Source organism: Artemia franciscana, chromosome 1, assembly GCF_032884065.1.
Source record: "Artemia franciscana chromosome 1, ASM3288406v1, whole genome shotgun sequence".
In the NCBI taxonomy this organism is placed as follows: domain Eukaryota; kingdom Metazoa; phylum Arthropoda; class Branchiopoda; order Anostraca; family Artemiidae; genus Artemia; species Artemia franciscana.
This window is the reverse complement of record NC_088863.1, coordinates 899,162-925,724: the sequence shown is the minus strand read 5'-3', so window position 1 is coordinate 925,724 and position 26,563 is coordinate 899,162. Positions and strand designations below refer to the sequence as shown.

Sequence of the window (26,563 nt, the reverse complement as noted above, 5' to 3'; positions counted from 1 at the left end):
CATGGTGTTTTTCCCAATTACAAAATTACAAAGACAATGCATAAACAAGGAATGAACTGGACAACTTACAGCCCTTTCCCAAAGCGCTATGGGATCTTTCAACTATGTTGAACAAAATGGCAGTCCCAAAATATTGATTGGATGGGTTTGGGTAATTAAAGGGCACAGGAGAGAGACTGGTTGCCATCCAGTTACTTTTGACTCTTAAAAAGGGCAATAGAACTTTAAATTTTCCGGTTAAATGAGCTCTTTTGAATTTTTCATCCCAAATATTTCCATACGAAGTGCCTTGGTGACAAGAAAAAATAATAATAAATAATACATAGTGCCCACATCGCACTTCAATTAAACAGCGCTTTTACGCTGCTTATGAAGATAATACTAAGCTCTTGAAAATTTGGCTAAAATATTACAGTAGATGGCTTTAAACCTCGACTTAAAACTATACAAGCCATTTAATAGCCACAAGGCCCTATACAAGATGGATGTTACTCGCTTTGAACCCTACCCTTCCCTGCTCCCCCCTTCCGAGATTTTTCCAACTCGTAAAAAGTAGCAAAAAAGAATTTTTTTTGCATATGTGAAAAATTTTTGCATTTCGCAAAATTTCCTTTAGGAAAACCCCACTCTGGAACAAACACTCCCTCCCCCGAAAAAATATCCTGGATGCGCCCTTGTACAGCCGTTAAATAAGTATTTGAGTTTCATCCCAAGGAAACACAGAGTTTGCTTGTAAGAAATGCTATGACTCATAACTACATACATCTAACGGGGTGAAACATAAAAAAAAGATTTAATAAAATTTGGCATTAATTTTAATGGCTAAACTTTCTGTCAATATGATGCGTCTTGAAACAATACGATTGGCTGAAACAAAAATACGTCACAGAAATAAATCAATGGAGTTCAAGCACACTTTTTAACATAGACAAATATGATGGTTAAATCTTTACTCTCTTTTAGGTTTCGCTTCGTTACTTACCTTATATTGGGTGCGGGATGACCTTGGGCTACACATGGAATTATAGCTGGCTCCCCACTGCGAAACCGGAATACACTGTTGACATCCAATATCGTTGGTGGTATGGCAACCCCAGGAGCTGGAAGTTTTGAAACTTAATTATACAAGATGCTCAAAGCCTTATTATCCACTGCACAAGAACAGAAAGAAAATCAGCTCTGAAAGACGTATTTTCTTAGTGCAAAATAGAGGGAAATGATTCTTATTTGAAACAGAAGATCCCTCCGGAAAATGATTTTATTGAAGCAAGATTGGAAGAACCTAATTAGCGACTTTCAATAAATCTAAGCAGCATTTTCCATCAGCATCAGACAAAACTTAAAAAGTCAAAAGTAAACGTTATTTTAAACAATTTCTCATAGCGATTTATAAAACGTTTTTGAAGTTTTTTTTTAAAGAAGTCAAAGAGCCACCTCGAACCATAGAATAGAAGCAATTAAATCGTATCATAATCAAACAGTTCGTGGTAACAAACTGTAGTAAGGAGCGACCCGGCTCAATAGTAAACAAAACTCTAAAAAACCGAATTTTGATACTAGAACATACATCAAAAGAATTGGATTTTCATGCTGATTTAAAATATATAAGTTTCATCAAATTTAGTCTATATCATCAAAACTTACGAGCCTGAGAAAATTTGCCTTATTTTGGAAAATAGGGGGAAATGTCCCCCTAAAAGTCATAGGATCTTAACGAAAATCACACCATCGTATTCAGCGTATTAGAGAATCGCACTGTAGAAGTTTCAAGATCCTATCTACAAAAATGTACTTCGTATTTTTGCCAGAAGAACCGATCACGGTCTTTCTGATTTTTTTTTCCACGGTCTGACGGTCTTCACGGTTTTTTTTTTTCCCCAGGGGTCACCGTATCAACCAAGTGGTCCTAGAATGATGCAAGAGGGCTCATTCTAACGGGAATTAAAAGTTCTAGTGCCCTTTTCAAGTGACCAAAAAATTGGAGGGCACCTAGGCCCCCTCCCCCGCTCATTTTTTCCCAAAATCAACGGATGAAAATTTTGAGATAGCCATTTTGTTCGTCATAGTCGAAAAACATAATCAATGTCTTTGGGGATGACTTACTCCCCCACAGTCCCCAGGGGAGGGGCTGCAAGTTACAAACTTTGACCAGCGTTTACATACAATAGTGATTATTTGGAAGTGTACACGCCTTTTCAGGGGGATTCTTACCCCCTGTTTGGTGAGAAAAGGGGATGGAGCTACGTGGGAGGATCTTCCCTTGGAGGAGTTTGTCACGGGAGAAGAAAAGTTCCATAAAAGGGGCGCAGGATTTTCTAGCATCATTTAAAAAAAGAAAAACAATGAAAAAATGAACATAAAAGTTTTTTCAACTGAAAGTAAGGACCAGCATTAAAACTTAAAACGAACAGAGATTATTACGCATATGGGGGGTCCATCTCTTCCTAAATACCTCGCTCTTTACTCTAAGGTATTTTTAGTAATTTCAACTATTTATTCTACAGCCTTCGGGTCAATCTTAAAGAACTGGGACAAAATTAAAGCTTTAGTGTAAAGAGCTAGGTATTAACGAGGGGACAAATCCCCTCATATACATAATAAAAATATAAGAATATACAAGTTTGTTACGTAAGTTAGTTCTTAAGGTAGGTTTATTTTTTACTAATAAAAACGTTCTTTAAAAATTAAAAAATCTAGTTACCTTTTTAAGGAACCGAAAAATTGGAGGGCAACTAGGCCTCCTTCCCCACCCCTTATTTCGAAAAATCGTCTGAACAAAACTAAGGAAAATCCATTTAGCCAAGAAAAGAATTAATATGCAAATTTCATTTTAATAATTCATGTGTGGAGAGCCAAAATAAAACATGCATTAATTCAAGAACGGTCAGAAGTTAAATAAAAAAAAAAACTAGTTTTTTTAACAGAAAATAAGGAGCGACATTAAAATTTAAAACGAACAGAAATTACTCCATGTATGAAAGGGACTGTTACCTTCTCAACGCCCCGCTCTTTACGCTAAAGTTTTTTACTGTTCAATAAAGTAGAATTGAGAGACAGAGTCAAACTTTAGCGTAAAGAGCAGGGCGTTGAGAAGGGAACAGTCCCTTTCATAAACGGAGTAATTTCCGTTCGTTTTAAGTTGTAATGTCACTCCTTACTTTCAGTTAAAAAAAAATCCTTTATTTATTTAATTTAAACTTAAAACGAAGAACAAACATCAAAATGAACAAAAACTAAAACGAATTATTAAGTTAAGCTTAAAACAACCAAACAATCCCAGAAACAGGAGTAGGCCTATTATCCCTTAAACTTCTCAAGGGGTAAGGTATCGTTTGACATTTTTGAGTTTCATAAATAATCGTTTTGAAACTTTTTGTTTGAATCCAAAGAAGCAGTTCGTAGAAGCCAATTATTAGTAATGTGCACCATGGGCAAATAGTAGTCGATTTTTTTGAAAACCAGCCTTGATAATATCACAAGCATAGATCAAAATTGTTTTTACAGTGATTTCAAAGTAAATTAATTTATTCAAATTAAAGATCCACAAAAATTCCAGTGATCTTGATGCACATTACACCATCAAATCTGGCGTACACTTTTCAGACAACCCTTTTGTCGACTTTTCAAACTTCTATCATCAAAAATGCTTATTTTGCCATTTTCATTTTCGCAGAAGAAAGATTGCGCATGTAAGTTTATTTGTTTTTCGTCACTGTTTCTTTTTGTTTGTTCCCAAGGGTGAAAGTACACAACTAATGATCTTAGGAATCAAGAGATGGCTTATTGACTGGATATTAAAATTTCTAGTTTCTTTTACGAATAGTCAAAAGACTTTGCCACAGGAAAATGGCGTTTTCTGCCATGTTGTTGTAAAATAGTATAATTTTGCAGCAAATACGGCTAAGCTGCTATTAATTAGAAATTCTGAGAGAGGTATTAGATTTAGAAGAATCAGGAAACTATAGATTGAGCTTCCAAGTGTCAGAGCAGGTGGTGCATGCGATGTAGAGTACCATATGATGGTGCATACTTTTCTGAAAAGTCGTTCAGTCCATTAAAGATAACTGGTTAATATAAGCATTTATTGTATAACTGAGTTGATTCGTTTGATGTTTGATAGAATTAAGTACAGTGATATATAATTAAACTTCGGGTGTTATGAAGGAGGGGGGGGTAAGTCATTGTTTTGGGGATGGGTGCCAGATGGCTAGAAGAGTACCAGATAGCTTTTATCCAAATGGCTAAAAAAAGTGCAATGTAATTTCTAAATTTTCTGAAAGTTGATGAAACATTAGATAAATATAAAAAGGGGTAGGGAGTTGAAAGGAATTAATCTCCCTCCATCTGGGCTATGCCTGAATACGGGCGGTGCAGGGTAACTTTTTTCTTCCTTTTGTGGGATTTTTTTTTGTTTTTTAACATAAAAGGTTGCATTCATTTCCTTACCGGCACAAAAGGAGGATAGGTTGGAGGGGGTGCTATATAAGCACCAACAAGAAATTTACCTAAAGGGGGGGGGGCAGATGAAACCAGGAACTTTTGAGAGGGATGTTTATTTAAATCAAAATACGCTATTTGTACGCTAACTGAAACCAGGAACTATGTTTTATCGATGCTTAGATGAAAATATTTGATTTTTATATTTAAATATTTTTATATTACAAAGTTGGTGATAGCGAACTCATACAGTTCAAAGCTGCTCGTCAAAACTTTTGAGGCTCAAGAGTGTGCCCAATCTTTGAAAAAGAAAAAAAGAAACCTAAAAAGGGCTGAGTGATTTAATGATAATTCTGTCATATAATTTAACATATAAGAAAACTGTTAGAGAGGTTTCAAGCTTTTAAATAAACAAGAAATTTTCTACTTTGTTTTAGAGTGACTGGCTGGGATATGTGTTTTGTTTTTGTTTTTTTGGGGCATGTGTTTTTCTCCCCAAGGGTATTGGAACATTGGAAAAAGGCTCATTAGAAAGAAAATGGAGCATTCTACTGACCTGTTTAAATGCAACTTACACAAATTGGCAACTTGCCCAAAATCTGTAACAAAATGGTAACTGAAAATTGTAACTTGCCAACCTCCCAAGAAATTCCTCCCCCCCAAAAAAAAAAACACCTGATCAAAATTTTAAGATAGTCGTTGAGTTTAACATATTTGAAAGGTCCAATAGCTATAACTTTGAGGCTCTAGCGTAAACAGCAAGGGCTATGGAAGGAGCAGCCCTCCCCCCTTTTAAAAAATAGATCCTGTTCGTTTAGAGTTTCAATGTTTCTCCTTACTTTCACATGAAAAACATTGAAAAGAGGTGAAAATTTGTCAAAAAGGCTCACCAGCAATAACATAGGAACGATTGAAAGCATCAAGTTAACACTTTCAGGACAGGATGAGGGGATTTCAAGTCACTACTAAGCCAAATGGGCATACTACTACTGCTGCTGCTGTTACTATTATTACTATTATTATAGCTACTACTACCACTTACACTGCTCCTACTACTACGACTACTACTACTTCTAAGGGTAAGGATATTAAATTGAAAATTGCTGAAAACAATTAAAAAATTACTGATTTAGAATTTACCCTTCCCCCTCAACTCCCCCAAATAGAGCGGATCCGTCCCGGTTATGTCAATCACATATCTAGGACTTGTGCTTATTTTTTCCACCAAGTTTCATCCCGATTCCTCCACTCTAAGCGTTTTCCAAAATTTTAGGTTCCCCCCCCCAACTCCCCCCAATGTCACGAGATCTGGTCGGGACTTAAAATAAGAGCTCTGAGTCACGATTTCCTTCCAAACATCAAATTTCATTAAGATGTGATTACTCCTTCTCAAGTTAAAAATGCCTCATTTTTCTAATTTTTCAGAATTAACCCTTCCCCCCAACTCCCCCAAAGAGAGCGGATCCATTCCGGCTATGTCAATTACGTATCTAGGACTTGTGCTTATTTTTGCCACCATGTTTCATCCTGATCCCTCGCCTCTAAGCGTTTTCCAAGATTTTAGGCTACACTCCCCCCAACTCCCCCCAATGTCACCGGATACGGTCTGGATTTAAAATAAGAGCTCTGAGACACGATATCCTTGGAAACATCAAATTTCAATAAAATCCGATAACTCCTTCACAAGTTAAAAATACCTCATTTTTTTATTTTCCAGAATAAACTCTCCCCCCCCAACTCCTCCAAAGAGAGCGCATCCCTTCTGGTTGCTTCAATCACGTACACTTGTGCATATTTTCCCCACCAAGTGTCATCCCGATCCCTCCACTCTAAGTGTTTTCCAAGATTTTAGGTTTCCCCACCCCAACTCTCCCCAATGTCACCTGATCCTGTCGGGATTTAAAATAAGAGCTCTAAGACACAATTTTCTTCCCAACATCAAATTTCATTAAGATCCAATCATCCGTTCGTAAGTTAAAAATGCCTCCTTTTTTCTAATTTTTCCGATTTAACTGTCCCTACATTCCCTCCCCCAGATGGCTGAATCATGAAAACATTTAATCTGGTCTGGTTCCTGATACGCCTGCCAAATTTCATCGTCCTAGCTTACTTGGAAGTGCCTAAAGTAGCAAAACCGGGACAGACAGACCGAAGATCTGTTCAGACCGCGATCAGAATTTTCGATCGCTATGTCACTTGGTTAATACCAAGTTCCATAAAAAGGTGTGTCTCAGGAGCATATTAGGGTACTAAGTTCAAACCTTCAGTGTATATTAAAGGAAATTTTGAGTAAACTAAGAGGTACCGCATGCAGTCTACTACTGTAACTAATACTAAACCTAATACTACTACTAAGGCTAAGCATATCAAAATTGGACTTTCAGGGAATTTTGAGAGGGATGTTTATTTAAATCAAAATACGCTGTTTGTACGCTAACTGTGGCTTCTAAACACCATAACGTAGTTTTCTATTTAATGAAAATAAAACACATTTGTAAGTTTTTTTTTATAACTTCAATAAATCCAATACTATTAAGACATTCGGGAATGAACGTCAGTATATATTAAACTGTCAAGTTACATTCATCTGTTTTCTTACGTAATCATGGTTGCGATAGTAATTTTTTTATGTTATGAGAAATAAAAGGACATCTTTTTCAAAGATGAACAAAGATCTTTTTCATTAAAGTGCAAATTACGTTCTGGTTTATAAAATGCTTAGGAGGCGTTAACCCTACTCCTTGGCGTCGTGATTTTTGGTCGTTTTACGTTTGACTTGGTGACTTACTGTAATTTGGGTATTAAGATTCAGATTCATTTATTCAAAAATTCATATTCATCAAAATCTTCAACTTGCCCAAATGGAGAGACAAGCTCGACTACTGGGCAAGACATATAAACAAAATTTAACAATCCTCATTGATACAGAACAAAGAAAAATTGAACCACTATTTCATCAATAAAAAAAAAGAAAAAAAAAACAGTATCTTTAATGAGAGTATTTCAGGTGGAGTAAGTGGAGTGAGGCCAAAATAAAATTTAAAATAAAAAAAATTTACCAACCGTTCTTGCAAAGCAGATTCCATTATATAACTTTTTAATCGTCTCTTGAAAGATCCATTTGGTAACTCAACAAATTTATTTAATGAATATTTGTTGGCTATTGATGGGATCATATACCGAAGGTTGGAACGGGATCTTTCATTTTTCACCAGAGGTAGTTTATACGGGTTAACACATCTAGTTATCAAATTTTAAACAAGGGTTTGGTCAATATTTTGGGTTTTATTTATTTATAGATAATGACTTTTTGCACAAAATCCAAACAAATTTGAACCGCCGACGACGGACTACCAACGTTGGTATATGTCGTAGGCAGTTCAAGTTTGTTTGAATTTTCTACAAATTGCGGATTTTGGCAAATAACTCGCTGATGTATCTATTAGTATCAAAATTCTGTTTTTTAGAGTTTCATTTACTATTGAGCCGGTTCGCTCCCTAATACAGTTTGTTACCACGAACTGTTTAGCCAAATAAAAAAAAAGTTTTTTAACTGAAAGTAAGGAGCGACATTAAAACTTAAAACGAACAGAAATTACTCCGTATATGAAAAAGGCTGTTCCCTCCTCAACGCCCGCTCCTTACGCTAAAGTTTGACTTTCTATCTCAACTCTACTATTTAAAACATAAAAAATTTAGCGCTAAGAGCGGGCCGTTGAGGAAGGAACAGCCGTTTTCATATACGGAGTAATTTCTGTTCGTTTTAAGTTTTAATGTCGCTCCTTACTTTCAGTCAAAAAACTTGTTTTTTTCATGATTTCAGAACGTTTTTGAATTAATGCATGTTTTAATTTTGGCTCTCCACACATGGATAATCAAAACGAAATTTTCATATTAATTTTTATTTTGGCTCAATGGCTTTCTCTTAGTTTTGATCCGACGATTTTGAGAAAAGGGGGTAGGGGAGGAGGCCTGGTTGCCTTTCAATCTTTTGGTTGCTTAAAAGGCAACTAGAACTTCTTATTTTTTGCGAATGTTTTTATTAGTAAAGAGTAAACGTAACCTACGAATTAACTTACTAAGATTCTATGACTTTTAGGGTGTGTTTCCTCCTGCTTTCCAAAATAAGGCAAATTTTCTCAGGTTCGTAACTTGGATAGTTAAGATTAAATTTGCTGAAACTTATATTTTTAAAATCAGCATAAAAATCTAATTCTTTAGATGGTATCTATTAGTATCAAAATTTCGTTTTTAGAGGTTCGTTTACTATTGAGTCGGGTCGCTCTTTACTACAGTTCGTTACCACGAACTGTCTGACAAAGTCAATCAGTCTTTTTAAAAGGGACTCAGGAATCAATCGTTTGAATCGTTTGAACCTTTCTTTTGAGTGAGCAGTCTTCCGGTTTTCAAACAATAATTCTATGTGATCATCCATGTGAAAAAAATCATCCGTGATCTTCCTTCACCAAAATAATTATAAATTCCATATTTTTATATGGGGGCTTGAAATCTCTACTATAGTTTTCTGATGTGCTGAATTCCACGGTACAATTTTCATCAAGATCACTTGCCATCTTCGTGGTATTTTCCAGTTTCTCTGAAAATCAGGCATGTTTTTCAGGTTAATGACTTTTGATGATAAACGTTAAACTTAATTGAGTTTATATATTTAGCATACTAAAGAGGTAATTCTTTTGATTGACATATTTTTACCAAAACCTCTTCTTTTTACTGCCAGTTGGTGTTAGCCCATGTTGCTCTTTGCTTACACTTACGTTTGATGTTCTTACTTAATTTTATTTTAATTTAATTAATAATAAGTAATTTTACTTTAATTATCAATGTATGCAAAATTTACAAATAAATAGGTTAGAATAATTGAAAATTATGTGAACAGTTTTAATGATACAGATATATGCTATAGAAAATTAGGAGCGACGAATGTCAGGCACTTCAGGGATCCTCAGGCTGAGGTCTTTGTATGCCAACGCTGGAATGATTTATGCCCAAACGGTGTTCCTTAATTTTTGTTAAAATTAATGATATACATAAGTAAAGTGCTATAAGTGTGGATAACCTTATGATTGAGCGTAGGTAGAGTAGCTGGGCAGGATTTATCAGTCGCCATATGGGACCTAGTGTTGGCAATGCGTTTCAAAGCACTTTTCAGGAGCTAAATATCAGCAGTAAAGTTAAAATAGACTGAAAAGCATTTTGCGGTAAGGGCTTTTTCGCCGTTTTTATTTGTTGTTCCATATTGTGTGCAAAGTTTCTTCTTATACGTTTGATTGTCTAAATGATACATTTTTAAATAAAATTCGATTCAATTCAAAGATAGAGCTAAATTTTTCCCCACTTTTAAAAAAAATTCTCTCTCGCTCTCCCTCTTTTATTTTATTTTTGAAAACTCAAGGTTTTTCTTTAGTCGTGTATCACTCTTGTTTGTTTTCTTTCTGCTTCTTATTGTTCACACATTATGACTAAAAATCGAATGTATAGTTTTTGAAATTCAATCCCCTATTCATTTATTTTTATTTTGGAAGACTTCACATATTTTGGATTTCATTAAACATGCCGCCGGGTTTCTTTTTGGGTCCTGTTAATGCCTGTGATTTTTTTAACAAAGAGTGGAAATATAACAGCTCAGACCGCTACCCTGCGGACAGAGATGTCATTGCACATACCAGAATCAAAAGAGAAACAGTAAGTCTAATCCTGATGCAAGAGTAGGAGATGCTTAAGCTTCATGTCACAGTATAAAATATATACGAACAGTAGCGAAAAGTTTTTCCAAACATGAAACACATTCATAGTGTGCTATTTGGGATGTTCCCAGATTATCAGAACAATAGTTTCTCGTCGTGATGTGCTAAGATTTTTCACTGATCGTACGGGAAGCCAGGTTTATGAAGAGTGCCTTAGTTTGTGTGGTTTTAGATGTTTTTCAAAAAGCACCAATAGAGAGTATTAGACTTTCCACTAGTGTTCGTGTATATTTGTACTATGCTTTGGATTAAATTCATTCTAAAAATACGACTGTTGAACCAAAGAGAAAGCATTTGTATTATTGTAAAAATCTGTTGGTGAGCTCATACATCATTTATGGAAAGTTTAGAGTACGATCATAGGAGTAGGAATAAGAACAAGGAATAAACACAAGAAAACAAAAACAAATGAGCCATGATATCATAAAAAATATTAGGGGCAGGTAACATTTTTTTCACAACTTGTGGGGAATCATGCTCCAAAATTTGGGTCCCTTATGTTCAAACAGTTATTTCTGCATACTTCCTGGAAGTAATAAAACAGTGCCCAACATAATTTGCAGAGAGACCCACTTTGTGACAAAATCAGCTGTCGGTGCTTCATCATGGTAATACGCCCTCTCATATAGCCATCATCGTCGAGTCATTTTAGCCAAAAAGGACAAAATGGTCTTTGGTTATCCCTCTCCTACTCACCAAATTTAGCCCTCCTGTGATTTTATTCACAAAAATTAAAGAAAAATTGAAAGGATACAATTTTCATGTTTATGAGATAATTGAATAATCAGTGTCAAAGGTGTAGTCAGCAGTAATTAAGGATCAGTTTTACAAGTGCTTCATAGGCTGGAAAAGGCGAACGAAAAAGTGAATTACGCCTTAGGGGGGTTACTTTAAAATTTGTAATGTTTAGTTACATAAATTTTTCTTTTTCAGAAAAAATTTTAAAGCCTTAGTTCACAACATAGTAACAGCAAACAATGGCGAATTTCCCTCCAGAAATATCTCCAAGTTTACAAGTTGATCGGTTTTACTCTATGAAAGTTTCAACCATCGCAAACATGATCAATTCAAATATCGCCACCTTGGCAATCTTGACTACTTTATTTATTTTTGTTACAATTTTGTAAAATCTGCCGTAGCATACGGAAGTGACAATAAAATTTATGAGAGAAAGCGATTAGTATCTCCAAAAATTATCTGAAAAAATATAAACCGAAAATTTTCCTTCAAAGTGTAAATACCTACGTAAATTTTGTTAGATTTAAAATAAAAATCCTAGATTTTTTGAATGTTTTAAAGCTTTTAATCTCTTTGTTTGCTTTTATTTGCTGGTTTAGTCGAAATTTATTCAGATTTAAATTAAATTTTTCTTCGGTAGTGTTCATCTTCCAAGGAGTACAAACCGTTCCAATTTTCTTTCACGGATTCACAAGTGGAAAATTCTAAATTGAAAGTCAAACAAACCACCCAGAAATATAAATCTTTCGTTCTATCAGATTTCGAATCAACTATGATTAGGTACAAGTATGTTAAAATAGTGTAGCATTTTTGTACAAATAAATCTCCAGTTTGATTTCCAAATTTGTTTTGGACAGTTATAACTAAAAATAGCCGACAAAAAATATCATTTCAAGCCACACTTAAAATAAAAATAGAAAATGATGTGATTCGTGCTGTTTTGATTCCGCATGCCTCTCCTGAACACAAAATAAAGCAGTGAAGCAACAGAGAAACAGAACGACTATTTATTAGAAATCTTGTGGCTCAAAAATTTTGTTTTTCACTGGCTTTATACCAAAGAACCAACCACGCAGAAATTAAATTTTTGTTTTTATCACTGGCTTAAAATTTCCCAGAGAAACTCAAGACAGCCAATCAGGTTTAAAAAAAAAGAAGATATTCATATTCCCTTTCTGATATTTGCTTAAGGAGTAAGGGGTCGGAATTACGAAATATGTCGCACACCTTAACCAATGAAGTTAAAGGACACTTTTTTCAATGAAGAAAGCCATCTTCTTTTTTCCTCTATTTATATGAATTAAATAAAAAAAACAAGTTTTTTTTAAATGAAAGTAAGGAGCGACATAAAAACTTAAAACGAACAGAAATTACTCCGTATATGAAAGGGGCTTTTCCTCCTCAACGCCTCCCTCTGTACGCTAAAGTTTGACTCTTTCTCTTAGCTCTACTTTTTAAAAAGGAAAAAACTTTAGCGTAAAGAGCGGGGCGTTGAGGAAGAAAAGCCCCTTTCATATACGGAGTATGTTCTGTTCGTTTTAAGTTTTAATGTCGCTCCTTACTTTCATTTAAAAAAACTTGTTTTTTTTTTATTTAATTTCTGGACGTTTTTTAATTCATGCATATTTTGATCTTGGCTCTCCGCACATAAATAATTAAAACGAAATTTGCATATTAATTTTCTTTTTGGCTAAATGGCTTTCTCATAGTTTTAATCGGAAGATTTTGAGAAAAAAGGAGAGAAGGAGGAAGTATAGCTGCCCTCTAATTTTGTGATTACTTAAAAAGGCAACTAGAACTTTTAATTGTTTTAGAAACATTTTCATTAGTAAAAAAAACGTAATTTACGAATTAACTTACGTAACGAACTTCTATATTCGTATATTTTTATTGCGTATATGAAGGAGTTCACTCCTCGTCGATACCTCGCTCTTTACACTAAAGCTTAAATTCTGTCCCAATTCCTTAAGAATGACCCTTGAATCACAAAGGCCGTAGAATAAATAGTTGAAATTACTAAAAATACTTTCGCGTAAAGAACGAGGTATTACGAGAAGGTAAACCCCTCTTATGCGCAATAATTTCTCCTCGTTTTAAGTTTTAATGATGCTCCTCACTTTCAGTAGAAAAAATGTCTCATATTTATTTTTTCCTGGTTTTTTAAATAATGCAAAAATCCTGCGCCCCCTTCATTGAAAGTCTCTTCCCCCATGAGAAGTTTTTCCATGGAAAGATCCTCCCGCGTAACCCCCCCCCCCTCAACTCTCCCTCCCAAACCAAAAACAATCCCCCAGAAAATGTCCGTACACTTCCCAGTAACCATTACTATATGTAAACACAGGTAAAAATTTGTAACTTGCAACCCTCCCAGGGAGACTGCGGGGTAGTAAGTCGTTCCCAAAGACATAGTTATTAGGTTTTTTGACTATGGTGAATAAAATGGCTATCTCAGAATTTTGATCCGATGACTTTTGGGGGAAAATGAGCGTGGGAGGGGGCCTAGGTGCCCTCCAATTTTTTTGGTCACTTAAAAAGGGCAGTAGAACTTTTAATTTCTGTTAGAATGAGCCCTCCCGCGACATTCTAGGACGACTGGGTCGATACGATCACAACTGAAAAAAAAAATATATAAAAAAAACAGCAAATCAAACAGTTCGTGGTAACGAACTGTAGTAAGGAGCGACCCGGCTCAATAGTAACCAAAACTCTAAAACTCAAAACTCAATAGTAACCAAAACTGATATCAATAGCTACACCAAAAGAATCGCATTTTAATGCTGATTTTAAATATATAAGTTGCATCAAGTTTAGTCTTACCCATCAAAAGTTACGAGCCTGAGAAAATTTGCCTTATTTAAGAAAATAGGGGTAAACACCCCCTAAAAGTCATATAATCTTAACGAAAATCACACCATCAGATTCAGCGTATCAGAGAACCCTACTGTAGAAGTTTCGGGCTCCTATCTACAAAAATGTGGAATTTTGTATCTTTTGCCAGAAGACAAATCACGGGTGCGTGTTTATTTGTTTGTTTGTGTTTTTTTTTTTTTCCAGGGGTCATCGTATCGACCAAGTGGTCCTAGAATGTCTCAAGAGGGCCCATTCTAAAAGAAATGAGAAGTTCTAGTGCCCTTTTTAAGTGACCAAAAAAATTGGAGGGCATCTAGGCCCCCTCCCACGCTCATTTTGTTCCCAATGTCAACGGATCAAAATTTTGAGATAGCCGTTTTGTTCAGCATAGTCGAAAACCATAATAACTATATATTTGGGGATGATTTACTCCCCCACAATCCCTGGGGGAGGGGCTGCAAGTTACAAACTTTGACCAGTGTTTAAATATCATGAAAAGAGAAATCACTAATGCTACAGCACAAACACACAAAAAAAAAAGAGACAGAAGGAGAAAAGGAAGACTGTTTTCCTAAATTAGTGATTAATATAGACCAGCACTTGAATGAGGCCTTAACCCTACTCATCCATACAATCACATAGGTCAAACAGCATAGCCACACACAATCAACCATAAAGAATAATTCATGGACAGGCAGTCATGTCGTCAATAAGTATAAGTCGTCATTTACCGAACAATAGAAAAAATAATATAGACAAATAATTCAGAGGCAACACCCAACATAAGGGCTCATCAGGAGAATACACTGGCCTATATAGGGTTTCGCCACTCTAAATTCTCTACCCAGCACAGTGTTGTGGCTACCACAGAATATTCATGGCATCCCCACGTCAGGTATCACCCCCAAAATACATGCCTATGAAAAAAAAAACCCAGCAAATGTAAAACAACCAAGTAAAACCAAAACAAGCTTATCCTGTTAATATATCCCTCCCTTTAGCAACAATAGGTAAACTAAATATTATAAATTTTACCAAATCACAAATATTAACACATTGCAAAAAACCTGAATGAACTAAACAATTATAGAATTCATCTTTACCATGTGGCTAATTTTTTAAAAAATCCGCTCAATTAGAAACACAATTCAAAATAAATGGCGCTGTGACAACATTTCTCGAACCTCCGAAATTAGTTAAAAATTTCTTTAAGTATTTCTAGATAATTCTTTTGATATTTATTTAGAAGTTCGTTATAGTGAAAACTAAATTTTTTAAATTGCCAGGTTAATTTATTTGCAGAAAAACCTCTTGATATCAATCTTTGGCTTAAGATTTTACATCTATTTTTAAAATCAATATAATTACTACAAATCCTTGCATAACGAAGTAACTGTGAGAAAAACGCTGAATATGTGATATTTGAGTGTATATTACTTTCAGGGAATGGGAAACTAATCACTTCAAAATCAAAATCATCCGTTTTATTATACATTTTAAAACTTAATTTATTATTATCACAAATATTAATATTTAAATCTAAGAAATGATCTTCATGACCAGCGCCATGACTAGGCTCAAGAATAAGCTCTGATGGATATATATTTTTAGAAATATCAATGAAATCCTTACAATTTAAGACCAAAATATCATCTAAATATCTTTTATTATTTGACAAAGCATGTTTTAAAGCATGTTTTTTCAAATGAAAGGAAGGAGTAGCATTGAAACTTAAAACGAACAGAGATTATAGCGCATATGAGGGGTTCTAAAAATACTTTAGCATAAAGAGCGAGGTATTTAGGAGGAGATAAATACCTCGTTCTTTATGCTAAAGTATTTTTAGTAATTTCAACTATTTATTCTACGGCCTTTCTGATTCAGGGGTCATTCTTAAAGAATTGGGACAAAACTTAAGATTTAGTGTAAAGAGCGAGGTATTAACGAGGATACAAACCCCCTTGTATACATAATAAAAATATAAGATTATGAAAGTTTGTTACGTAAGTTGCTAATTTATAAGTTACGTATAATTTTTACTAATAAAAACGTTCGTTAAAAATTAAAAGTTCTAGTTGCTTTTTTAAGCAACCGAAAAATTGGAGGGCAACTAGGCCTCCTTCTCCACCCCTTATTTCTCAAAATCGTCTGATCAAAACTAAGAGAAAGCCATTTAGCCAAAAAAAAAGAATTAATATACAAATTTCATTTTAATAATTTATTTGCGGAGAGCCAAAACCAAACATGCATTAATTCAAAAACGTTCAGAAATTAAATAAAAAAAAAACTAATTTTTTTAGCTGAAAGTAAGGAGCGACATTAAAACTTAAAATGAACAGAAATTACTCCGTATATAATTTTATAATATAATTAATACTCCGTATAATTTTTACTAATAAAAACGTTCGTTAAAAATTAAAAGTTCTAGTTGCCTTTTTAAGCAACCGAAAAATTGGAGGGCAACAAGGCCTCCTTCTCCACCCCTTATTTCTCAAAATCGTCTGATCAAAACTAAGAGAAAGCCATTTAGCCAAAAAAAGAATTAATATACAAATTTCATTTTAATAATTTATGTGCGGAGAGCCAAAACCAAACATGCATTAATTCAAAAACGTTCAGAAATTAAATAAAAAAAAAACTAATTTTTTAGCTGAAAGTAAGGAGCGACATTGAAACTTAAAATGAACAGAAATTACTCCGTATATAAAATTGTTTGTCCCCTCCGCAATCCCTCGCTCTTTACGCTAAAGTTTGATTCTTTGTCACAATTCTACTTTTTAAAACAATTAAAAGCTTTAGCGTAAAGAGCGAGGCATTGCGGAGGGGACAAACCATTTTATATACGGATTAATTTCTGTTCGTTTTAAGTTTTAATGTTGCTCCTTACTTTCAGCTAAATAAATTAGTTTTTTTTTTTTATTTTAAACAAATAAACACGCGTCCGTGATTTGTCTTCTGGCAAAAAATGTGAAATTCCAAATTTTTGTAGATAGGAGCTTGAACCTTCTACAATAAGGTTCTCTGATACGCTGAATCTGATGGTGTGACTTTCGTTAAGATTGTATGACTTTTTTGGGTGTGTTTTCGCCTATTTTCTAAAATGAGGCAAATTTTCTCAGGGTCGTAACTTTTGATAGGTCAGATTAATCTTGATGAAAGTTACATATTTGAAATCAGCATTAAAATGCAATTTTTTTTATGTAGCTATTGGTGTCAAATTTCCATTTTTTAGAGTTTGGGCTACTATTGAGCCGTGTCGCTCCTTACTACAGTTCGTTACCATGAACTGTTTGATAGGACCAGAAAACCATAAAAAGAGCATATTATCAAACAATTCGTGGTAACAAACTGTAGTAGGGAGCGACCCGGCTCAATAGTAAACGAAACTCTAAAAAACAGAATTTTGTTATTAAAAGATACATCAAAAGAATCGAATTGTCATTCTGATTTTAAATATATAATTTTCACCAAATTTAGTCTTTGTCATCGAAAGTTACGAGCCTGAGAAAATTTATCTTATTTTGGAAAATAGGGGAAAAACCCCCTAAACGTCATAAAATCTTGACAAAAATCACACCATTACATTCAGCGTATCAGAGAACCCTATTGCAAAAATTTCAACCTCCTATCTACATAAATATGGAATTTTTACTGTTTAATAAAGTAGAATTGAGAGAAAGAGTCAAACTGTAGCGTAAAGAGTGGGGCGTTGAGAATAGAACAGCCCCTTTCACACAGGGAGTAATTTCTGTTCGTTTTACATTTTTAATGTCGCTCCTTACTTTCATTTAAAAAACTAGTTTTATTTATTTAATATCCTAAAAGACGCAACTTATTGTCATTTTTCTTTGTATTGCATTTTAATTTAATTTTATTTTTTAAGAAAAGGAGTGGAGTCTTTTTGCAAAGCATGCAAACTAAACTGCCTTACTAGAGAAGAAAGCTGCAAAAATAAGTGTTTATATTCTGAGTTATTATTCAGAACATAAAATATATTAGAGTCGCACATTGATATAAAGCTGCACAAATGCAGAATAAAAGGAGTAACAAGACGCTATGATTATTAAGAAGATATTTATAAGTATAGCTTCATGTGTCAAAAACACCAAAAACAAGAATAACAATACGGAATTTTTTGTTAAGATAGTGGGAAACAAATAAGAATGAATATTTCGGCCCTATGTCCAAGGGCCGCCCTCAGCAATACAAATAAGAAAAAACAACTTACAAGAGGATAAAATCAATAAAACTAAAATGAACAGCTTTTGAAAACAATCCCAGCATCGTTACATCAGCGAAGTTCAACCAGGACTGATAAATAAATTGTTATGAAATGAGGCAATTCATTGAAATGAAAGAAGATGAATTCTTCAAATTTTTTTTATTTTTTTATATACTTTTTGATAAGTTTTTAAAGCCAAAAAAAGGATCATGGGGAAGGGTTCAAAGCATATTACCCCCCTCCCCTTGGATAAGGTCTTTTGCGCCGGGTTCATGGTTCATTGATCTTCAAACTTTATTGTAATTGATTAAAATTTTAGAGTGTACGAGTTAGTATTATTTTGTATGTATTCTGAAAAATCAGATCAGTTAAATGAAGTAATTAATTTAATTCAAACCCACTTACGACAACACAAGAAAAAAGCGGAGCACTGGAAAATTAAACTTAAGTAACTTCTAAATGTAGATCAAACAAAACTTTTCTTTAATTTGTGAAATTTGCAATTTTATAGGTGGGCTTTGGAAGCATTCGTATAAGACTTCTTAGGCCACCAGTCAGAGCAGAATCAATTTTAATTTCTTTTAAAAACGGTCTGGGATTTGAAATGAAAATCCTTAAATTGTCTTTAAAAATTTTTTTTCTTTTAAAATATGTAAACTTTAGCAAATTAATTAGTCAAATAGCAAGCTTGATATAAAGGATCTGGAAAACAACAGATAGAGGGAAAAAAAAAAATCAAAATACATTTTCCCAGACGGGAAAAAGCCCGAGTAGATATGCTAAGTGCCAGGACACGCTGTTAAGAAACAGCAGTAGAAAATGGACTAAGACCTACTCCAATTAGTCAAGGTGATTTTACACTCAATAGAGTTAAGCTCAGTTGTGATTGCGATGGGAAATAAGCGGATTTTACAATCCGCTTAATATCGACGATTCTTTAGCTTTGTCTGGCCCCTGGCAATCAATGGTTTTGCGAATTGAATCCAGAGGGTTGGACCCTGTGACGAAACTTTCTAAACATCTCTTTTTGTCCTCGTCGGCCTTTCTTTCAAGAATTTAGAGGCTCAGCTGAAAGGAATTAGAAAAGCAAATAATCGTTGAATGCCGTTAGTTTAGCCACCGTTCTCTAATTTTGAAACTGATATGTCTTCAAGACCATATCAAGGCATCCAAGGTACTTTAAATTTTATCAAACAGTTCGTGGTAACGAACTGTAGTAAGGAGCTACCCGGCTCAATAGTAAACAAAACTCTAAAAAACGGAATTTTGATATTGATAGATACATCAAAAGAATTGGATTTTTATGCTATATTTATATAATATATATATATATATATATATATATATATATATATATATATATATATATATATATATATATATATATATATATATATATATATATATATATATATATATATATATATATATATATATATATATATATATATATAAGTTTCATCAAATTTATTCTTGCTCATCAAGAGTTGAGCCTGAGAAAATTTGCCTTATTTTGAAAAATACAGGAAATCACCCCCTAAAAGTCTTAGAATCTTAACCAAAATCACACCATCGCATTCAGCGCTCCCAAAGTCATTTTCTCCCAAAGTCAACGCATCAAAATTTTTAGATAGCCATTTTGCTCAGCATTTTCAAAAAAGATAATAACTATGTCTTTGGGGCTGACTTACTCCCCCACAGTCTCTGAGGGAAGGGCTACAAGTTACAAACTTTGACCAGTGTTTACATACAGTAATGGTTATTGGGAAGTGTACAGACGTTTTCAGTTTTTTTTTGGTTGTGGGGGGGGGGTTGAGAGGAAGGGGCTACGTGGGATGATCTTCCCTTGGAGGAATTTTTCATGGAAGAAAAGAAATTCCATGTAGGGGGCGCATGATTTTCTAGCATTGTTTTTAAATAGCATTAAAACTTAAAACGAACAGATATTATTAAGCATATGAGAGGTCCATCTCCTCCTAAATACCTCGCTCTTTACGCTGAAGTATTTTTAGTAACTTCAACTATTTATTCTACGGCCTTTGTGATTCAGGGGTCAGTCTTAAAGAATTCGGACAAAATTAAAGCTTTAGTGAAAAGAGCGAGGCATTAACGAGGGGGAAAACCCCCTCATCCCCCTCATATACATAATAAAAGCATACGAATATAGAAGTTCGTTACGTAAGTTAATTCCTAAGTTACGTATATTTTTTTTACTAATAAATACGTTCGTTGAAAATTAAAAGTTCTAGTGGCCTTTTTAAGTACCCAAAATATTGGAGGGCAACTAGGCCTCCCCCCACCAACTTGTCTCAAAATCGTCTGACCAAAATTAAAAGAAACCCATGTGGCGAAAAAAAATAATAATACGCATATTTCGTTTTAATTATTCATGTGCGGAGAGCCAAAATCAAACATGCATTAATTCAAAAAAGGTCAGAAATTAAATAAAAAAAGACAAGTTTTTTTAATTGAAAGTAAGGAGCGACATTAAAGTTGAAAACGAGCAGAAACTACTCCATGTATGAAAGGAACTATTCCCTTCTCAACGCCCCGTTCTTTACGCTAAAGTATTCTACTGTTTAATAAAGTAGAAGCAAGAGAGAAACAAAATTTAGCGTGAAGAGCGGGGGGTTGAGAAGGGAACAGCCCCTTTCATACACGGAGTAAATTCTGTTCGTTTTAAGTTTTAATGTTGCTCCTTTCTTTTAGTTAAAAAAACTTGTTTTTTTATTTAATTCTTTTTATAAAGCCATCCAGTCTAATTCAGGATTGATGCACCTAACTAGAGGAAGCCTTTTAATTTGGACAGTCCCATTAATTAGTTTTAAAAAAATGTTGAAATACTACCTTCCCTTTATACGTGTATTTCAATTCCAGCTAAGGTTTTAACATGGAGTGAATATACTAAGACTCCTAAAATTATAAAAGTATAGCATATTTGAAGGAATTCTTCCACATTAATTTTCTATTGGAAGCCAAGTGATCCTCTGCTTCAAAACTAGAGCGTAGGGTGACGCACGTCAATTATGGTTGCAATATGCCATATAAGCCATGAAGAGGCGTGATTTGGTTCAAGTGCACCAGTCGTGGCAGAACAAGTGTCAACAAGAAATATTTGTCGTCTGACAGGTGACACCTTGATCAGATGTTGTCCGCACAAAAAAATAACCCTTCATGACACAGAGGCCAGAGTTTATGTGAGACCCAGCTTTAGAAAATCTTTAGGAAAAAAAAGATATAAGAAATGCTTGCTGACTGTTTTTGTGAGAGCTGGCTTGGAAGACACAAGCGTCATTAGTACTTTACTGAAAACACAATATATTTTAAACGTTTTCTTTTTTAGAAAACGCTTAATCCAAAAGTGCAGAGAATTTCAGGAATAAACATCATTCAACTTTCATTGGTTCTTTTCAGTAGTCTCGGCTATTACGGGGATTTTGTTTCTTTTTTTGTTGAAGTCATGAGAACTAAACTCACTTTTCGAAATGAATTGGTTTCAGTATAGCACAAATGACGCTGTGACTTTTACAAGGCTTAGGGCCATTGTCACTACTCCTGTTTGCGGTAGTTGCTGTTTTTTTTTAGCTTGATTTGATTATTATTTGAATTTCTGTTCGACCTGGGTCTCATTTATTCATTGACAGAGATAACTTTTCATTTTACAATATAAATAACAATTTGATTTTATGTATATACTCGTATTTAATGTACCGCAAATCTTTAGTTTTCTTTGAAAACCTTCCTCTTTGAAAACAGTTTTATTTTGCTTTTCAGTTTTTTGCAAACAGGTTTCAATGCCACTTATTGCTTTCCTTTAGAAAACTACTTTTTTTTTAGAAAGTAGGATCAATTTGCAAAAGTACCCTCTTTCCCAGATTTCCTAGTAGCTACAAACATGCTGGTAAAAATAACCGCTCGTGACACAGAGGCCGTAGTTTATGTGAACCCCAGCTTTAGAAAATCTGTAGGAAAAAAAATATAAGAAATACTTACTGACAGTTTTTACGAAAGCTGGCTTGGAAGAAACAGTTTTCTTTGTCACACGATGCTGTGCATGACATATATACCCGTCATTGTCACCATCAGATTTAAATATTATTAACTCGCCTTTTGTGATGGCATGATAGTTGCCTTCTAAAATATAATCAATATTCTAAAAAACTATAATTAAAACGTTGAAATATATAAATGAATGAGATTGTTATTTTATCATAATTACGTATAATTATGATAAATATAATAAACAAATTTACAAAAAAAGAACACGCAGTAAAATATAATCGACTGGCAAAATATCTAAAAACGGTTTTCAACTCATGCCGATAAGTAATAAGCATAAATGAAGTTCTTGGTTTAATATTCTTTTTTCCGTATGCTTTCAGTAAAATATCCAGTTCAAACCACACATTTGCTAATGCCTATGTAAAGAACGATGTTGGCACTTTTTTTTGACCAGGGCACTTTGTATAGAAGGGATTTATTCATTTACTTCAAAAGGGGTTTATTCAATAAGAAATTGACAAAGGTAGTGCCCTTTTTAATAGTCAAAAGTGAAGACATAAAAGTGAAAACATTTAAAAAATGTTTTCATTGTTTTTTCATTAACAATTAATGTATCCAAAGCACTGACTTTCTACGTTGATCTCGAGTATACAAAACATATTATGTTTACTGATACCCATTAAAAGCTCCAAGCCCAACAAAATTTTACTGAGTTTCGAAAAGTGAAGAGATACCCCAAGAAGTCAAGGGTCATAACTAAAACCGGACCATCAAATTCAGCATACATGAGAGCCCTACTGTAGAGGTTTCAAGCTCTTATCTACAAAAATTTGTATTTTCTGGCAGAAGGAAGATCAAAGTTGCATGTTTATCTTATTGTTTTTTTTTGTTTTTTTTATTTATTTGTTATTGTTTTCCAGAAAGGATTGCATCTACAGGGTTTATTCAGATGGTAATTTAAATCTAGTGCCCTTCTTTATTTGAAAAAAGATTAAAGGGAAATTAGCCCCCTTCTACCCCCTTTTTTCACCTTAGACATTTTCCCCCGATAGTTATTTGTTATGCAGCCCAATTAAACGGTTCAATAACTATATCTTTAGGGATGACGTAACCCCACCACTCTTTGGGAAAGTGTTTTAGGTTCTGCATTTTGCCCATTGCTTACATATATTATTTTTTATTAGGAAATATACGATTTTTTTTTGGGGGGGGGAGGATTTTCTGCGTGGGGATTTTCCACAAGAAGGTTTTCCATTGGGGAAGTAACATTTTGGGGGAGGGGGATTTTTCAAGGAAAGTATCACTCGGAAGGAATTGTCTAGAATTGACATACAGCGTTCCTTATATTTGTCTTAGTTCCTCTTTGGCTGCCCAATTTTATGTGTGGAGAGAACGTTCCAAGGGAATAGACCGGATGAGATTTTAGCAGGGAGGCAATTGTCCAGGACGAATTTCTTGTGGAGGAGTGACTTTCTACGATAGGAATTTTCTGGGGGGATATACCTTGGGAACAACTTTCCACAGGGGTAAGTTCCCAGGGAGTTTTCCATGGAGGAGGATTTCCAGAAGTCTTTAAGGGGAATAGTCCATAGGATGTTTAAGGGGGAAATTTTCAGCGAGGTGAGAACTGTGGGGGGATTTTTGGGGACGGGAACATATTACGTGGGAGGTAATTTTTACTTGAGAAATTTTTGTGGGTTGATTTTTCACGGAGAGAGGATCAGAAAGAACAAGCTTAGAGAAAAAATGTTATGTCGAATTTTGAAACCGAAATACGGCATGAAATAGGCTCAAAAAAGTGCCACATGCAATTGTGGAGACAAGCAGCTAATGCTGCACATGAAAAGAGTCAAGGCTTCAGTTTACAAGGGAAGGAAGGGATGAAGATATTAAAGTTAGGCAGCTGGTTAGGTCTGGTCTTCATAATATGATGACCTGTATCTGCCAATAAATTTGTCAAAGTTTTAATGAAAGTTCGATATTTAATAATGGAAATTCACTCGAGACGTACTTTTAGCAATACATAAAATTAAAAAAAAAAAAATATATTATCAGAGTAATCTGGGCAAAAACATTATAGGTAATCAGGGTTACGAGGTCACAAATCTTATCAGACCAATGTGAATAATCCAATAATATCTCAGGACCCAGTTATGTTGAGCAGAGATAAAGAAAATATGTGTTTAGTCAGAATTAGATTATTGTTCTTTAAAGTTGTTAAAGTTCTTTAAAATACGTATCATTCAAATTCAAAGGTCCTTGTATTTGAACAGTCTTTCTTCAAGAACTGTTGCGAATATTCAGACTCTAGTGTTAAGAGCGAAGTTTGAGGATGTGTAGCCCCTTCGGAAAATTTTTTGTTCGTTTTAACATGTAACTACTTAATTTCAAAAACTAGTCTTTTTATTTAGGTTCTGACTGTTTTTCAAATCATACCAGGGTATCCCCTTTCACACCAATCCTCAGATAAGATTTCCCCTGGAGAATATTCCACATTTTGAATATAGGAGCTTGAAACCTTTAAAGTAAGTTTTTCTAATATGCCAAACCTGATAGTGTAATTTTCATTAAAATACTTTGACTTTTTGACATGTTCCCGCATTTTTATAAAATCGGGAAAACTTTCTCAGGCTCGCTGGTAACATTAAACTTCATTAATATTAAATATTTGGAACCAGCATGCAAATTAAGTTCTATTGATGTTTCCATTGTTATCAAAATTCCTGTTTTTTTTAGAGTTTCGATAACTATTGGGTCGAGTCACTCCTTACTTACAGTTGAGTTTTAAGACATGCAGAAGTACAAGCTTTTTCGTTTATTTAGGGCCGCATATTTAGTCGCGTCATTTTTTCGTGTGTATAGGTATCTACTTGATCCAAGGACTGTTAGATATAAGTTTCAAGCAAATAAAATAATTTTGGAGAGCTAGTTTTGGGATCCTTACCCCCAACCTATTTTTTTTTTTTGCTTAAGGCTTCCATTTGCCTAAGATTTCAATAATGTAAGTTCCAGACTATTATAATAAAAAAATTGATTTTTTTTTGGAGAAACCATTTTTTGTATATTTTTCCTTTTCAATGGGGTGCTACTGACCAAAGGACTTAATAACGTAAGTTTTGAGAGAGAATAATAAGATCATTTTGACGGGGGGCGGGCTTGTCATAAAACAATTTTCTTGTATTAGTTTTCCCTTCACTAAAGGATCTACAGCTTTCAACTGATTGGACAAGACATGTCTCCGGGTCCATATCTGGGTCCCCTAGCACCCTTATTACTCCTAAAGCAATGTTTGGTTCCCTACCCAAGGCAACAATTCTTGTAAATTTGAAGCCAATCCGATAAATTGTTTGTAGGACCAATTTTGGGTTTATATCTGAGGAGCTGTTACCCCAACTAATTTTAGGTTTGCGATTTTCTGGCTGTGTTTTTGGAGGTATAATTTTTTTCAAATTTTTCTTTAGAATTGGGGTTTCCAAGTTCAAAATATACAAGGATAAGGATGTTCAATCACCCAAATTAAAATTATTCTTGTTCATTAGCATACATTTGGCCCAGACACTTACAGAATTAATGTGTAACCTGTTCAGAAGAAAAAGTTTATTGGCCCTTGTTCGGTTCCCGTTTTTAGAAGACTAATATTTATCTCTATTTTTCCTTCTGTGTTTGGGTTCCCTTAGCTAAAGAAATTAAGCATAAATTTTTGAGCTAATCGGGTGAAGAAACATTTCTAGCCCTTTTTCGGACCTTCTTTTGAGGATATCAAATTGGGCCTGTGTGTTCAAAAAGCCTGTGCCTCCAATTAAGATTTTCAATGCATTAGCTTTCTCTTGGCCCAAGATTTCATGGCTTTATGTTTGAAGCTGACCAGAGACAGAGATTTTTGGTTGATTTCCGTGTCTTCTAATATCCTCCCTCTCTCTCACAAAAATTTATGTTCCTGTTGACCCAGGGGACAATTCTACAAAGTTTTGAGCCAAAGAGACGGCCAAGACGAAAACGTTCCCTTTACCTGCTATAAAACCTATATGTGATCGTTTGAAAATCTAAATAATTTACAACTCTTGTACAAAGAGCTGGGTATATTAACACAGTATTCAGACAGTTTTTTAACAAAACAGTTGACTTTGATCCAACTTTTGAAGAGTGTGAACAGGGCAATCAACAAAATTCGTTCTGAGCGGGGACTATTGATTCTCGTATGACTTTTGATCCTTGAAAGAGGCACTAGAACAATCATTTTATAACCGAAATAGCCGCTTTTAAAATACCTATGATAATCCCTTCCTAACGAACTGGTTGGAGAAAATAATAATTGTAATGAAATTAAACATGGGATGCAGACGGTTCTTTACCAGGACAACGCTAAAGCTTTGCCTCTGAAAGAGCGATCCTAAACACATGAGTAGACTGTTTTTAAAGAAACCCTGAAAATACACTGAATTCGCTTAAAAAATAAATCAAAACTAAAATAGCTCGGGCTATAAATAAAATGTTGCAGTATCGTTTCTTTTTAGAGGTAAAACTATTATAAAGGGTTACAAAAGCCACA

The 26,563-nt window shown here is 34.2% G+C and overlaps 1 protein-coding gene across 3 annotated transcripts in view; it reads right to left on the bottom strand.

Moving 5' to 3' along the window:
* The window catches only part of LOC136043825 (cell adhesion molecule Dscam2-like), a 285,713-nt gene that overhangs the window by 237,045 nt on the left and 22,105 nt on the right, over positions 1–26,563 (bottom strand). For all 3 annotated transcript variants that reach the window (XM_065728754.1, XM_065728764.1, XM_065728771.1), the window contains exons 4-5: positions 22,006–22,146; positions 983–1,100 (exon numbers count right to left, since the gene is read on the bottom strand). In XM_065728754.1, the coding sequence (XP_065584826.1) occupies positions 983–1,100; positions 22,006–22,146 (259 nt within the window). The remainder of the gene's footprint in view (positions 1–982; positions 1,101–22,005; positions 22,147–26,563) is intronic.